A 12,312-nucleotide genomic window follows, 5' to 3' on the forward strand; every position below is an offset into this window, starting at 1 on the left:
TATATTATATCATCATGTCATTCAAACCCACTTGCACTAGAAGGCAATATGAGAGCATGGAAGGAATAAAAAGCCCTCATGGCTCCTATTTCTCGAAATATTTTGACAGCACTCAAGCCTAGCACTGAAGTCACACATCGCAACGTAATACACTTCACCGAACCGTGATGGAAGTGGTTTCCATGGCAACAGCTTCCTCTCATCCCCCCCATACACGAAGCTTTAAATTTACTGTGGGGGTGTGAGGAGGAAAGCTCCCCTCTCTCCATCTCTCTCTCCCTCTCCCCCACTCTGTTACATTTGTGCTTCTCTATTTTTCATGAGCATACTAGTAAAGACACATTTAAACCAAGCAATACTATTATTCTGAATTTGTATTATTCTGTTTCATACACATTTGTAATATCTGACTAGAGGTTGTCTGCAGATGCTGTCATTAAGAGACCTGCTATTTTCTCCTTAGACACCATTAATGCTACAACCTCAGGAATTCTTTTATAGAGAACATATAGTCTATAATATAATGCGGAACTAGAGTTTGTAGCGGTGTGAAGCTACTGATTTAACATTGTAATTGAAAAGTTGGAAGCCTTCTTATAAATGTCCATATACTGTGATCCAATCAACACCTTTATTCCTTCTCTGTTTATTGTTCTGTTTATTATACACAGGTAAATCTTTGTAAATCGGTTTTATGAAGGGTTTTTCAGTAATCTCTTTTGCTGGTGCTTGACCAGCTTGGACCTGTTTCACTGTTGCTTGTGTGAAGATGTATTCCCTCAACATCTCTCTCTAGTAGAATGAACATACTGTGTAAAGGAACATGGAGGGAACATCGTGAAACAACAACGCTGAATGAATTACAATGCCGACTGAACTCCTGCTCATAGATAGTGCTTTGATTAAAAAAAGGGGGATTATGGTGTAGCGAATTCTGGCTTGTGCAAGATGATTTGGGGGATTAAATTTCATGCTTCCCAGGTCAGACCATAAGATCATCTGACAATCCATATTTTATCTATTTTCAGCAATATGTGGGTCACTAGAACAGAAGTGTGCTTATATGTGTGAGATATGTATATGTATATGTGTGTGTGTGTGTGTGTGTGTGTGTGTGTGTGTGTGTGTGTGTGTGTGTATGTATGTATGTATGTATGTATGTATATGTATGTATGTGTATATATATATATATATATATATATATATATATATATATATATATATATATATATATATATATATATATACACACACATATATATAAATATATAAATAATGTGTGTATATGTATATTTTGTATATTTTTTATATATATAAAATGAGCTGATTCTCTGGTTTAATTTGAAGACAATGGCCAACATATTTGCACTTCATTAAACCCCTAAAGCCGATGCGCGCTCTGTGTGCTTCTGCTTACCCAAAGCCTGTGACAATAGGGCGCTGGATTTATATGTGGTCTGTAATGCGGCATGTGATAAAGTGCCAGATTACTAAAGAACAGTCTTACAAGTGTTTTAAAAATAACACTTTGCCTAATAATGTCACTCCTCCTCTAATACTTCTCTTTATGTGGTGTAATCTGATTTGACTGAAAATGTTGCCAGTAGCTTTGCTGTTCTTCTCTCAAATTAACATGGTACAGCGTAATTCTATCTTTGTGTGCCTGCTAGACAGTGGGAGTATGTTTAAAATCAGTCTCTTACTCATTTACACACTCTCTCTCTCTCTCTCTCTCTCTCTCTCTCTCTCTCTCTCTCTCTCTCTCTCTCTCTCTCTCTCTCTCTCTCTCTCTCTCTCTCTCTCTCCCTCCCTCCCTCCCTCCCCTGTCTGTGTTATCCTCTGTTGCAGCTGACATCATCTCCACGGTTGAGTTCAACTCAACAGGGGAGCTTTTGGCCACTGGGGACAAGGGAGGACGTGTGGTGGTTTTCCAGAGGGAGCAGGAGGTAAATGCAAGAATGAGCATGGGTCATCCTGCACTTTCACATAACATTACATGCTAACATAATCTTCTATCTTTCTAGAGTGATTACTACTTACTGTAGTTACCGCTAATACTTTCACTACCTCTATTGCAGCATAATTCATCTAGTAACAAATAGCCAATGTACAGCTTGTGTGTACTAGTCAACAAATATGAACATGCAATATTGACCATGAATACATTAATATGCTGTGTTACCACCAAATTCAACAGAACATCCACCTCTACATAGTTTAATTCAGTTTGTAAGAATGTCCTGCACAAATTCAGTAATATTTTTGATTACGATTTAGTGCTAAGATTTGCTGCGGATACGTAACCAACCTGAGATGTTTGATTGCACTTTCTCCATCTCACATCTAGAGTAAGAACCAACTTCAAAGAAGAGGAGAGTACAATGTTTACAGCACATTTCAGAGCCATGAGCCGGAGTTTGACTACCTAAAGAGTCTTGAGATTGAGGAGAAGATCAACAAAATAAGATGGCTGCCTCAGCAGAATGCAGCGTACTTCCTTCTCTCTACCAACGGTGAGTTGAGTGAGCAGGTGTTGTGGTATACAAATTATTCAGATGTTTGATTAATAGCCTAGCTAACTTGCTAGTCACTAAGACATCCTTATGTTAGTTCTCTAATGCTAGTTATTGGTTAAATATTCAGCTATCTACAGTATGTTATTCATTGAACTTTAGTAGATCTTTAATCAAGTAAGATGATTTCACTTCAGAAAAAATCTTGGTATCAAATAATTCTGCAAACAAAATAACAATCTTCACTAATATAAGGTGGGATGAATAAGCATGCTAGCTAAACTCCAGACCTCCTCACCCAACACCATTTCATGATCTCACCAATCTATGAATAGGAAATTTGCTTCAAAATTTTGAGAAATTCTTTTTTAGAAGAGTGGAGGTTAATATGATAGCAAAGGGGAGGCTGGATTAGGAATTTAAATGTTCAAAAAGCATGGTTGTATTGTTTTTTTTTACCACAAACATTTTGGCTATATAGTATATAAACGTAAGAGGGCTGTGGTAATTGCTAATTTCACTTATTAGTTGTTAGAAGAGGACAGTATAGTGTTAGGTGCATTCATCAACCATGACTAATGCAATTTATAATGTCACGGCACCATAGACTGAACTGAAGCAAACAATCGATAAATAATAAAAAGAGATAAAATGTATGAGTTTTCTTTATGCATTATATATTTATAGTTTATTTTCTCTCATAGTAAAGAAACGAAAGGTGTGTTTCATTTATCTCGGACAATATAATTTACATGCTGCATGAGCTGGAGAGCTGCCACTATTGTTCCAGATTGTGTGCAATTTCTTGTTGCTCATTCTCCACACTCTGCCTCTCTCACTCTCTCTCTCAGATAAAACTGTGAAGCTGTGGAAGATCAGTGAAAGAGATAAAAGACCAGAGGGCTACAATCTGAAGGATGAGGATGGGAGGATCAGAGACCCTTCCACCATTACGTCACTACGGGTCAGCACAGTACTTCTGCTCCTCAAAGCATCATTACAATTAATACAATAAACACAATTACTACATAATACAATTAATACAATGTGTTCAGCATTAATTATGCAACAGTCAATGGGGCAAAAGTATGAAAATTAACATTACATCTTGGCTGAAGTCACTGGGGATTTTGAAGTTCCTCTATCACGGAGATGTGACTAGTTATACCACTGTACAGTGTTACAGCGCAAAAATCTACAGCCTCATCAGCTTTGTCTAATTTGCAGACTAACTGTTCTTTTGTCAGAATTTGAATAGCTAGCTATACTCCTTTTCAATTCATTTACAATACTGCTGACCGTGGCTTGAAATTTGCTTTGTGAAATTCTGTTTGAATCGGAAGTTAAGGCAGTTACTAGCAGTTCAACAGATGCTTTATGGTGCATTTTGTTGTTAAATCTACGTGTAGCTTTCACTCTACACTTGAATTCCCAGTTTAAAAAAAATCAACATTTTGTGTGCACAGAGTCAGCACTGATAAATGATGTGCTATCATCAATAGACAGTGTCTTCCTCTTAATCAAAGGCAGCTGGTGAGAGTGATGATTGTGTGCAATGAAGGCGACATGATCATCTCTCTCTCTCTCTCTCTCTCTCTCTCTCTCTCGTCCTCGTTCCATTGTGCACTTTCACCCCTCCCTCCAAATTGAATTCAGATACAAAGAAGGGCATGACTCAAAGTGTCCATTAATGTTTACTGCAGTGTCTCCGTTTGTAGCTTCATGGCCTAATGGATTAAAACGCACTGCTCCTGTGCCTTTGTCTGAAAGATTAGCCTGACATAGGGCTGATGGCAGGGAAAGGATGGCAATCCTATTTGAAGCGTAACATGTATGCGTGCTAGAGATGGACAGAGGGATTTATCAGTGCACACAGGCAAAGGGGTGAAGAGTGGTAGAGCATAGAGTGCTAATATGGCCTATGGAGCAAGTTGTTGCCAGCATCATATTCTTACAATCTATTATGTTTGTGGTTGTATTCCTGGACCGACAGTAGATACCAAGAATAGCACATACATAGAAGTTGGCATTCCCTAAGTAGAAACAGCAAACATACTTTTAAAAGTTTTTATTTTATAATTAATGACTGGACTATAATGTGGGTGAATTTTATAATTCCAAACAATAATCCAAAACAAAAGGTCAAAAAAAAAAAATTATAATTTCCAAATAAAGGTGAAACACAATGCCATTGTGTATCTGTATCTGATTAATGCCCCTTAACTGGAAGTGGTGTTTGTTTGTTTTTTCATTCATCTTTTATTATTTTAATTAAAATGTTTAAAATGTGTTCTCTATGAGGTTTGTATTCCGACAGTTCCTCGATCTCAGCATCGACACTCGAGTTCAAAACTAGGACATATGACTTTTTAAATCTCAAATTGTAATTTTATACCCGTAATTGATATTTTCTATCCAAATATTAGCCTAATTTATAGGCTAATTAAATATAGTCCTGGCCAGGCAGTTACTAAGGAATGCTAATGTTTCTGGTAATGAATGTGGTCTTTGTATTTCTGTGAGCTTCATGTCTGAGGATTTGCTGTCAAAACCTTATGCTCACATGACATCTCACGTCATCTAGATGCCTTTTCTGGCAAAGAAAAAAAAAAAATCTATTATTCATATCTGTATTTGTATTATTCTCTTAATCTGCATAGTATTTTCACATATGGTTAAATCTCTACCCTAAAATGAATTTCTCTTTCTAAATGTATTTAAGATCATGTGTTTAATATTTGATCATTTTGAAATAATTATTTTTGCAATTTCTTCTTCTTTATTCGGTGCTGAAAGTATGTAAATCGTACTTAAAACAGCTATGTAACCTACTGTTTTACCATCCATTATATCGGCTTGAATGTGTGCGATTATACCTAAAGAGGAATTAATTAATATTTCCTGAAAAAATACTAATGGACTTTGTTCAAAGATGTCTGATATGGCACTGGGTCTCTAGAAAGTCTATTCTTTTCTCTGCTCATTGACATTTTGGACAACATAAAAAATGACAGAATGGAAAAATTTGTCATTAATAATCAAAGCATAGATGTCAGCAGAGAAGATTTAAACAAGAAAAAACACATATCAGTGTGCATAACAACCAGGCATTGTTTTATTTTATCATAGTCATAATAAAGAACACTGTTAGTTGTGAAGTGGCATCTTAAACTAACACAGCCTAATTCATATTCATATTTAAAAATTCAGACCGTTTAAGAGCATGAAGATAATGATTAGTGTAGTCGAGGTTGCTCTAGGGCCTGATTTTAAACACCTCACCTGCTGTGTGGAGAAGCTTTATTGCTTTGTGCTATAGAAGGAGGAAATCACACAAGGAGAGGCTTCCTGCTGCTTCAAAACGTGCCATTTTGGACTAAGATGCACTCCACATCTGTATGGAGCAATTAAGTCTTGCAGGAGGGGCTGTAGGGCAGCACAGAATAGACGCAGCACAGTGGGGCATGAAATACAGTGGCACGATTCCAGAATAGCCATTATGGTGGTCTTTAGCCCTGATCAGTAGACGAAGAGGTGCCTGTGAAAGAAAGAAATATTTTTCTTTTTTTTTATAAAAAAAATTTACGTTAGTAAAAATAAGTAACATGAAAGAAAAATATCTATACAGAATAATACGTGTTCTATTTGCACAGCAATTTGTGTTCTTGGATTTTTTCAGGATTTTGATAAAAATATAATAAATCAGAAATGTTAACTGTAAACCCCCTAATTCTGATATATATGGAATCTGCTTATTTTGACTCATGTTTGGTATGCTTATTGATTCTGGGTTTGTTGCTGTATTGTCTTTATTCATGTAAGAAGTCCCAACAAAAGAAAAATCAGGGTTTTCTAATAGCTCTGTAAACAAGAGAGACAGCACAAGCTGGACTTAAAGTTCCAGAATGCAATGCAATATTACAACAGCAAAAACACTGTTAGTGTTCTTATAGATGACATGTATTTGCATTTAATATTTGAGACAGATTATACAGATGTGCAGTTGCGAGTACTGAAAAGACCAGTCACTTTAGGTAGAGACGAAGTAAGATCAGATGACAGACAGCATAGTGGGTTATATTGAAAAGTTAAATGAAGGTTAATGAAAGAATAACATTTGCACAATTATAGATCAGTTATTCAGGGTGGACTTCTTACATGTGAATGTGTTCTAATTCTGGTTTGATCCCTGTCATTGCAGGTGCCAGTGCTGAGGCCAATGGACCTCATGGTGGAAGCGACACCCAGAAGGGTTTTCTCTAATGGCCACACATACCACATCAATTCCATCTCTGTTAACAGTGACTATGAAACATACATGTCTACAGATGACCTTAGGATCAACTTGTGGCACCTGGAAATCACCAACAGGAGCTTCAGTATCCTTTTGTTATAAGGGAAAGTTGTACATTTTGTGTACTTTAATTAAAAAAAGCTTAGACGTAGTAGAGGAACATTGCAAAACTGTGACACTGCATGACATTGCTAGTTTGTATGTCTGTGTATAAGGCTAAACAATGGAGAATGATTTAACATTTCTAACCATATCAGTGGTACTGTATATAGGTCAGTTTTCATCTACTGTCTTTGTTGCTGATGTACATAGTGATTATATGGAATTACTTACAGTATAGGCAACTGAAAAAATTATCTGGAAGTCTGAAATGGCAAGATCAACACAATTAGTCATAGTGTTTGTTGACTGACAGAAGAAACCCAGTTGGGTTGGTTGTGTTATGATACAGTCTGTCTGGAACTGGCCCCAAGTTTTAAGACCTTAATATATACCTGAAGGGATTGCTATATTAGTCACAGCCAGGCTTTTACGTGCTAAATATCCCACTAATAGTAGGAGTAGCAGTTATGTATCTCCACATCGCATTAGCACTTCAGTTAATAGTTTTTTTTTCTGAAAATAAAATAAAAAGACGTTCCCATATCCAAAAGTGTTTCCTTAGTAATTTTTTTTAGACATTGTGGACATTAAGCCAGCCAACATGGAGGAGCTGACAGAGGTGATCACAGCAGCAGAGTTTCACCCGCACCACTGCAACACATTTGTCTACAGCAGCAGTAAAGGCTCTATCCGTCTGTGCGACATGAGAGCTGCTGCCCTCTGCGATAACCACTCCAAGTGTAAGTACCAATTTCAATACCTCTACGACTTAATATAATGTTGGATTTCATCTGAGGCAGCGCTATGAATAAGGTCACCTAATTTCAAGTGAGAAAGTTACCATCTGGGGGCATTGGGTTGTGTTGCTGCTCTAGGGTATTCGACTCGATTCTTTGCATTCTGCTGGCTTCTGTGGTTGTCTTCCACACCCAGTGTAATAGATTTCGGATCTACAGTGACTGACCATGTAGATAGTGAAGGAAGGAATGGTGAACAAATGACAAACTCTTGTTGTAGCTGCTGAACTGCAGTAGATCTCTTCAGCTAGATTCATCGATCATGTATTATATTTATGTTTAAAAGTGTCTGTTTTTGTAGCTAATGTCATTGCTCCAGGTCCCACTGGTCAGAGACAAAACGTCACTGCCAAATTGCCTACTGTTTGATGTTCAATGCAATTCTGTTAGATGCTATTTTTAGCAGTTTTTCTGAAGACAGATTACTGTCTGTGGCTAGTAATCACGTACACAGCTTATGTGGGATTACTCTGTTTCCACCACTTAAAAAATTATTTTTAAACATTATAAAAATAGCTAGAGACTTTAAAATGCCCCATGGTGTGAATGAGTGTGTAAATGTGAGTGTGTGCATGCTGCTCTCTGTCGGACTGTTGTCTTTTCTGTTCAGTGTAGAAAACAGCTAAATGACATATAAATGACAGGTAGAAGGAGATAAATGAATGAATATTCTGGATTGAACATTTGTCCTGTCAATACAAATGCAGTCATGATCTGTTACCTCCTTTTCAGGCAATTTTCCCCATTGTTGTGGTTGTTTTATTGTCTGATCTGGGGATATGAAGAAGCCTCCAGATGGCAGGAGGATATGTAGAGCTGCCATCTTAAAATCTCATTAAAATAAAGTAGCTGTACAGTAAAAGTCAAACGTAGCAATGACAATATAATCTGAGAAGGCCAGAAATACTTTCCTGTGTATTCAATGCAATTACCCAGTAAGTCTTTTTTAAAACACTTTTGTAAACATTTTTATACATATCCTAAATTCTAAAAAAAAAGAAATCCTTAGCAAAATTCAAGATTTGTCTGCAGACTCTTCACTAAACAGACATTACAAATGCATAGAGCTTACAGCTCCTTCTACTCAATCTTTTCCCCCAAGAGACCAAACTGCCTGTCAGCTGTGACAGGGATTATCCCACCTTCACCAGGGGAAAAAGAAGGTGAAGCTTATGCTAATATTTAATATAATTATGTTTGCTATGGCTTAACCTCCTTAATTTCATTTTGAAATGATTTAATGGATGCTGAAAAATCCATACATGCGACCAACTTGATAACTGGACCCCGATAAATTTCTTTAAGATCTCCTCTGGGCTTTGGATCTCCACAGAGTCTGGTGCAAGATTATAGGCAGGGGTGTGCATTTTAAAATCCGATTGAATACATTGACATTTAAGCGGCGGTTTGAAAAAATAAATCAATGCGCCGAGCCGTGTGTATGGAAATCCCAAACGTGAAAAAATCCAGCAATTTGCTCAGCTTTATGGTTATGGTAGCTGCTTTATACACACACATCCTGTTAAATGGGTTGTTTGCATTGTATGACCTGGGGCAGGAGTGGCCTTGATGAGTTGTTTTAGAACCCTTCTTTAGTGTCTAAGCATCATACACACAGCTGTTATCTTCACCTGGAGTAGAACACCAGCTTGTGTGGGGCAATAGAGTGTCACTAAAATCATCTGGTAGCATAGTGTGTGTTCGTGTGAGACGATTTCAAGGTTTGTGCAGCTCTGTGTGTGTGCACTCTTCCTTCCTTCCTCCTCCTCCTCCTCCTTCTTCTTCTGCTCCTTCTGCTTTCCCTTTACACTAATAAATCTTAGTCCTGTCCTGAGGAATATTCAGAAAAATCGATGTGTGCTGTGCCATGGAGACCCCCTGCAGCTTTTCTGCACTCGCAGCGTAGCTCCCCAGAGAACTCATTACGCTCTAGTGAACGGTATGCAACTTAACTTGCACTTGGATGGATTTGTGGAATGACAGGTGACATAACGTCTGTCTGGGACACACACTCAATCCAGCCGAGCCCAAGTGGCTAGAGCTTTGTGCCTCGAAACTGATCTATCCTCACTCCCTGTGCTCATGGCTTTTATTTGTCATGGAGACATGCTGCTGAGACAGCACAGACCAACTCACACAGCATAGAAGGAGTAACTGAGAGCTGATATCATCTCTTGCTTCACTGGTTTCGGTGGGAAGGAAATCTAATTTAGAACATTGTCTATTTTGTTGAGTTGCACTGTGAGAGTTTGAGGTGAGATTGTGCATCTTGCTATCAAGCATTTTTTTTTTTTTTTTTACATTCTTTCAATATCTATTCATGCAGTCTTTGAAGAGCCCGAGGACCCAAGCAACCGGTCCTTTTTTTCTGAAATCATCTCATCCATCTCCGATGTCAAGTTCAGCCACAGTGGGCGCTACCTGATGACCCGGGATTATCTGACCGTTAAGGTGTGGGACCTAAACATGGAAAGCAAACCCCTAGAGACCTATCAGGTGAAGCTTTCATTTTGCTTTCCTCCTCTTATGGTATTGCTTAACATTTTTGAGAAATGTGCATGTTTTAAAAAGCATGGTGATTAGCAATTGGAAAATCTGAATGTTTATCTGTTGTTTTAAAAGAAACTGTTCCTTTGTGTTTTCCTTATAAATGGTTTACACATCCTAATAATATTAGTAAATGTGCTCTTTTATTTGTATTATTTATTTAACTGATTTGGGTATTCACTCGTTTATTACAGGATTCCCACTATACTGTAACTAAAAACAGCTCGGTTATATAACGAGTAGGTTTTCTGATGAAATGCACTCTGCTTTTGGCTGTGTGCTTCTTTAGGTCCATGACTACCTGAGGAGTAAACTCTGCTCCTTGTATGAGAACGACTGCATCTTTGACAAGTTCGAGTGTGTCTGGAACGGATCGGACAGGTTAGATATATTCACAGTAATGATGCGGATGACATCTAATGCACACCACATTTTTTACTTGGCAGTTATTAATATCAGTTAATGGAAATCTAAACATTTATATTTTAAGTATTGAATTCAGTGTGCCATGAGTTTTCTTTGTTAATATTTCATCTCCTGTTTTACTGAACATTTTAAAAGATGGGGTTAAAGAGGTGGGGTTTGGATTTAAGTGGAGAATGAGGTGGGGTTTGGTTCAGGGTGGGGTTGATAAGGTGGCGTTTGGTTCAGGATTTGGTTGATGGGTTTGGTTCAGAATCAGGTTGATGAGGTTGGATTTGTATTTGGGTGGGGGGTTAATGAGGTGGTGCTTGGTTCAGGATAGGGTTGATGAGGTGGTGTTTGGTTCAGAATCTGGTTGATGATGGGGGTTTGGATTTGGGTAAGGTTAATGAGGTGGGGTTTGGTTCAGGGTAGGGTTGTTGGGGTGGGGTATGGATTTGGGTGGGGGTTAAGGAGGTGGGGCTTGGTTCAGGGTGGGGTTGAAGGTGGGTGTGGTTCAGGTTAGGGTTGATGATGTGGGGTTGCCTCAGGGTAGGTTTGAGTTGTGTGACATGGGTAGTTTTTGTTTATTGACAGTGTAGTGTAGTAGGCATAAGCACAGACCATAGTCCAGAATCTCATTCTCAGTCCAGAATAATTATTTGCTACTTTACAAGGGTGGACTTTACAGCCTAACCCTTGAAATACTAAAAAATCATCCCACTTCAAATCCGTATTCATAGATGGCTCACATAACATGCAAGCAGTGTAGCTAATTATGTATCATTTTTATGATCATTCTTATTGTGCAGTTACTGCACATCAAATTTATTTTGTCAATTAGCATGTTTTGTACAGCAATTATGCTGTAATGATATCCATAAAAAGTTAACGGAATCATCATTGCAGCTCGACACACATCACAATTTGCTTAACAAAAGACCAGATCTGAAATGATTGTGCTATGATTATATACATTTGTGTCATTACCACACTATAACTATTCCATTGAGTACATCAATCTGATTGTACCAGTCACATAATGATATTATTTAGGTATTTCTTTATCCTGGCTATTATTACAATACCTACAATGGCTACTCTATTGATAACTGTGTGCTGGATTACTGTGTGGATATAAATAGAACTTTAGAGCAGAGGCTCTTACAGGAAATGTAATCCTCTTCGTTTCTATTATGGCTATTATTCCACATTTAGGTACGTTTCCGGTTAATTGCTTTCAGCAGATGTTCCATGTTTGTTTGACGGTCTTTCCACTTACTAAATATGAGGCAGTCTGGAAAAACTGGTACAACACCAAAAAAATTAATAAATAAAACACTTTAGAAAGAGTTCATTCTTCTGCCAATAGCATACTTATGCATTTTAAATTAAATAAGCTTGAATATATTTTTTAACAAAATACAAAAAAAAAAATTTATTTGCTGTCTAATATCTTCTTTCTACAAAGTTCGTGTTGGGTAAGGAGCCAGTTAAGCAAACATTAATCAAGTTTCTTGAAAAAATTATGCACCATAGAGAAACGGACAAACACGTAATCAAATGAGCTTGTTATCATATGGGACTTGTCCAAATGTTTCTGATATTTTGGTGCTGGACTTAGAATGCACGTCATTTTGCTACATTTTTATTTGCA

At 37.5% G+C, this 12,312-nt stretch overlaps 1 protein-coding gene across 4 annotated transcripts in view; it reads left to right on the plus strand.

Moving 5' to 3' along the window:
- Positions 1 to 12,312, plus strand: part of LOC124386466 (serine/threonine-protein phosphatase 2A 55 kDa regulatory subunit B beta isoform) — a 63,099-nt gene that overhangs the window by 34,536 nt on the left and 16,251 nt on the right. For all 4 annotated transcript variants that reach the window (XR_006925931.1, XM_046850320.1, XM_046850319.1 and 1 more), the window contains 7 exons: positions 1,849 to 1,946; positions 2,348 to 2,513; positions 3,365 to 3,477; positions 6,715 to 6,892; positions 7,485 to 7,649; positions 10,033 to 10,202; positions 10,543 to 10,634. Coding sequence is in view for 3 of the 4 variants with exons in the window: in XM_046850320.1 (XP_046706276.1) it covers positions 1,849 to 1,946; positions 2,348 to 2,513; positions 3,365 to 3,477; positions 6,715 to 6,892; positions 7,485 to 7,649; positions 10,033 to 10,202; positions 10,543 to 10,634 (982 nt within the window). In the remaining variant the exon portion in view is untranslated. The remainder of the gene's footprint in view (positions 1 to 1,848; positions 1,947 to 2,347; positions 2,514 to 3,364; positions 3,478 to 6,714; positions 6,893 to 7,484; positions 7,650 to 10,032; positions 10,203 to 10,542; positions 10,635 to 12,312) is intronic.

Source organism: Silurus meridionalis, chromosome 5, assembly GCF_014805685.1.
Source record: "Silurus meridionalis isolate SWU-2019-XX chromosome 5, ASM1480568v1, whole genome shotgun sequence".
Taxonomy (NCBI): Eukaryota; Metazoa; Chordata; class Actinopteri; order Siluriformes; family Siluridae; genus Silurus; species Silurus meridionalis.